The 4,455-nt window shown below is 45.5% G+C and overlaps 1 protein-coding gene across 1 annotated transcript; it reads right to left on the bottom strand.

Annotated features, from left to right (window-relative positions):
* Positions 1–821: 821 nt before the first annotated feature.
* phox2bb (paired like homeobox 2Bb) lies at positions 822–4,193 on the bottom strand. Its single transcript, XM_068715580.1, has 3 exons — positions 3,741–4,193; positions 2,923–3,110; positions 822–2,489 (listed from the first exon to the last, which is right to left on the bottom strand). Exons 1-3 carry the CDS (start codon positions 3,979–3,981, stop codon positions 2,061–2,063), a joined length of 858 nt encoding a protein of 285 aa, XP_068571681.1. The 5' UTR covers positions 3,982–4,193; the 3' UTR covers positions 822–2,060.
* Between the last annotated feature and the right edge of the window lie 262 nt (positions 4,194–4,455).

The following is a 4,455-nucleotide window of genomic DNA, read 5'->3' as shown; positions in this document are numbered from 1 at the left end:
ATTAAATCTGTGATTCTGTCTGTTATTCTTCCAATAACCCACCCCCCCCCCCCCCCCAAAAAAAAAAAGATAAATCAAAGATTTCTCAGAAGAAACGTGAATAAATACTTGAATCAATGTGTAGAAGAAGAGCTTAAATATCAGGTATGTATTAATGCAGCACTGCTCACGTGGTCTGTTTGGTCGTTTACTTGTTTTAATATTTAACCTTTTTAATTCTCGATGAGGGAAAAAAACAACAAACAATATAATAAATAAAGATGAAGTCAGAGGCTGTGAAGAAATCACGAATGAGATTCTGCTCCTAATGTTAGATTCATTAATTCGGGGTTAAAGTCAAAATATGCTTCAAAAATTATCGTTTTTAAACGATGATCTTTAAAATATATATTTTATTTTTTAAATCTGTTTATTCACGTGACACGATGTCCTTTGTTTGGACGACATTGTTTCCTCCTTTTCTCCAGTTTACTGACATTTAGCTCTGCATCAATGCAGCTGGTTTTATTGTTTTTTAATATCCACGCGACCTTCTGGATGTTTGCTCTGACGCTGTGACGTGATGTTCATCTGAAGGTGAACCTTCTCGTGAATCTTGAGGACTCGGTGAACCGTGGAGCTGTCCGTGGTGCTGAACTCTCCCGCCTTACAAAACGACCGTGACCGAAAATACACTATTATGTATTTATGACGAGTAATTATTAAGAAGCTTGTTTTAGTAAACCGGTAATATAACAACGAAGAAAACATGACACGAGCATCGTGGACTATTGTTTTTGTTTTTTATCATCAACAACCATTTCAATGGTACACCTGGAAAACTATGTGCACATGTAGAAATATTTCCTTCTTAAATATAAGCATTCATGACCTACATATAAATAACTTTCAGATCCTGGACAAAACGAGTTACATAATGCTCACACAATGGAAGAGAAATCATCGTCAAATCAGACAGAAAGACAACATGCAAATGATATAGAAATAAATACAATGCTCGCGTCGTTCCCTCGATTCTTTTTTTCTTCTTTTTTTACCCAAAATAAATTCTTCCGAGGGACTTTAGTAAAACATCAAAACGACTTTTATGATCGATCTACGAGGGAGTATGGCCTATGGTTCAACTATAGGAGACAGGAATACGTATTAACACTGTACAGTCTGAGCCACAGAAACACTGCCGTAGAAAGACACACACACACACACACACACACACACACACACACACACACACACACACACACACACACACACTTCTCCTGTCTGAGGTGAACATTGCAGTAGTTTGTGCCTTTTTTTTTCTCTCGAGGAAATAATTGTGTTTATATCGATAATTTAAAGAAACTAAACTCTCAGCAGCCCTGGAAACAAAACACACACACACACACACACACACACACACACACACACACACACACACACACACAGCTGTAACGAGGCCGCTGTCCAAACAGCACGTTGTGTCTGCGCAGATCAGAGAGGCAGGTCGCGTGAGCGTCTCGTCGGGTGCGCGCATCCTCAGCCGTGGATGTTAAACGTCTCTCTACCAAACAAAAGCAGCTGTTGAACTCTGACACGTGACGTGAGTCAACGAGGCTCCTCTGCGCACTGATGGCACGAAGCAGTTTGCAGCGCGCGGACGTCTGTTTGCTCATAAACCACAAAATAAAACCCAAACTGTTGATGTTAACCAGTCACTGCATCGAGGAGTCCGCCTTTCAGCGTCTTTGATTCGTACAGCGGGAGGAACGTGTTCGTGTGATGTTGTCTCGACAGAAGTCTCATTAATTCACCTTCTGCCTTTTTTTTCAGGACTTCAGTCTTTAGACGAAACAAACGTTTGAATGAAAACCAAAACGATGTTATTAGCAGACAGTATGACTTGTCGAGATGGACATTTTCACAGCAAATGTGTCAGCTGACCACAAGAAACGGTGCAAGGCATAAAAATAAAATGAGAAGAGCTGTCGTCTTCTTCTTCACTGCGTGTGAGTGTCCTTGAGTCTGTCGTGAATTGCTTTTCGGTCTCCGGAGGATGAGGGCGCTTCTCCGCTGCTTCATTAGAACATGCTGGTCTTTACTAGTGTAGCTTTGGCTCCGTTCTGTCTTTGCAAAGACGACAGTACGCTGGCGAACGGCCCGCCCAACGAGTCCGGGATGGAGGTGATGGTCCCCGGGGCGGTGGCCCAGCCCTGGCTCGCCGCTGTCACCCCCATGCCGTTGGACACGGAGTTCTTCACTTGGTCCACCTGTCCGTTCCCGGTGGTGTTGACCTGGCCTCCGGTGGGGCTCGGTCCGCCGCAGTTGGAGGTGGGGACGGGGTTCGGGCCTGGTCCACCTGTGCTGTCAGGGTCGGTCGATTTGTTGTCCTTGCTGTCTTCATCTCTGGGGTCGGACTTTTTTCCGGAATTGTTCTTGGCAGCCGCTGCGGCCGCTGCAGCTGCGCGCTCCTGTTTGCGAAACTTGGCGCGCCGGTTTTGGAACCACACCTGGAAAAACGAGAGAGTGAAGTACAACAGTTAAACCACAGCGAAGGGTTTGTTTGTGACCAAACGAAGTCCATCGCTGCTCTGTCGTTATTCGCTCAGTTTTCAAGTAGACATGACAACAAGGCTCTGACGCGCAGCTCAGAGGAATGAACTCTTATTAATGCGTTTTGGTGTTTAAATGTTAAGTGTCCCTAAAGACGAACCCCATCGTGATGCTGCGCATTAATGCAGGACTGTGTGTTAGATGGTGCCAGCAGTTGGAGGCCAGCTGATCATGTCAAAGTAATAAGTAAATATCTTGTTTCACTAAAATCTATTAAAAGTAAGTCATTTAATGCGATGTGTTAAAAATGCTTGTTATTTGCATCATAAATCCACACGTGCGTAATTGTGCGTAATCGCGCGTATAGTGGGAGCAGGCTGGCGTCCGTACCTGCACTCTGGCTTCAGTCAGATCGATTTTGAGTGCCAGCTCCTCTCTGGTGTAGATGTCCGGGTAGTGCGTCTCAGCGAAAACCCGCTCCAGCTCCTTCAGCTGTGCGCTGGTGAACGTGGTCCGGATGCGCCTCTGCTTCCTCTTCTCGTTCAGTCCGCCGTGATCCGTGAAGAGTTTGTAGGGAACTGTAAACGAGATAAATAAGAAGCGTTAGCCGCGCAGTGGTCTTGTCCCTGCAGTGTGCGTAATGGTGATGTTGCCAAATGGAGGTAAATTCAAACTCGATATATCGTATGAAATCCGGCTGTGGGCGCTGGAGAAAGCGTTCAATTGCGTTATGCCTTCGATACCTGTGAATTAGTTCTGAATTGATAACGTCGCTGACCTGTGATGCGGTTAATTGTGATGTTAAACTAATTGTTGCTCCTCACATTGAGGCTCAAGTTTGAAAACTTGTCATAATGCTCCCGTCCGCCCCGCTTGCTGCTACTGTAGCTCCAATTCGGTGCCAATAATGAGCTTTAGTCTTTGGTTATCTAATTATTTTCGAAGCTTTATGTCTCATCGCAAAGTAAATAAATTATGCCTATCATTTTGGCAGCTTAAGATAATTCTGTTGGCGGTTTTTGGGTGTGACTGGGATAGTGTAACCCCGTAACCGAATTACCGCTTGCCTGCAATCGCTTCTAACGTGATAAATTCTTTCATTTGTGTAAGCAAATTTCGTTTGGTAAATACTAAACACATTTCCATTTTCAAATGCAATCAAGGCGTCCTATAATACGGCGGGTTCCGGCTCCGGAGCCGCTGCTTACCTGCGGCGTACGGGCTGCTCTGGTGGTCCCGCAGGGTCCCCAGGCTGCAGGACCCCGGCGTGAGGGACGGACAGCCGGAGGTGGCCCCGAAAGTGGTCCTGATGGGATTGTACTGAAACCCACTGGCTTGACTGCACGAGCTGAAGTCCGCATAGGCCGATGCCAAGCTCGTCGTGTCCATCCCGGCCATACATGACTCGTAGGCAGAGGAATTTAGGTAAGAATACTCCATTTTATACATTTGAGAAGGCTCGGTGGAGTTAGAAAGCTGCACTTCCCGGAAAAAAAAGAGTCAAACAAAAACTACCCCCCAAAAAAAAATTGGGTTAGAACGTAAAAAATAAATAAATAAAAAAAAATAATCGAAATAAAAATGAGGAGGACGCGCGGTCTGAGTTGGGGGGGAAAGAGGACTTGTTTGGTTTGAACTGGGCGGAAGGAGGCTGGACGGTGGGTAGATGTTCACTGCTCAGCGCCTGCTCCAAAACTGGCCTCCTTTATAGGAACCTAGCCCTGTTTTATGAAAAGCCCCCTAAGAGCCGCCTAGCCCGAGGTCTCTAGAGCATATAGTCCTCATAATAAACTTGGCTCTTTCCGCTTGGACAATAGCAAAGCGTTTGGTCTTATTGCTAGCGCTTTTTTACATGACAATAACTCATCAGTCTATTGGGCTGGCACTGGGGGCCCGGGCTGTCCAACCTCCCTATCATTGATC

The sequence above is a fragment of the Cebidichthys violaceus genome, unplaced genomic scaffold (genome assembly GCF_023349555.1).
Source record: "Cebidichthys violaceus isolate CVI_PGR_0920_01 unplaced genomic scaffold, fCebVio1.0.p SCAF_2, whole genome shotgun sequence".
Lineage (NCBI taxonomy): Eukaryota > Metazoa > Chordata > Actinopteri > Perciformes > Stichaeidae > Cebidichthys > Cebidichthys violaceus.
This window is presented reverse-complemented; position numbering and strand designations above follow the sequence as displayed.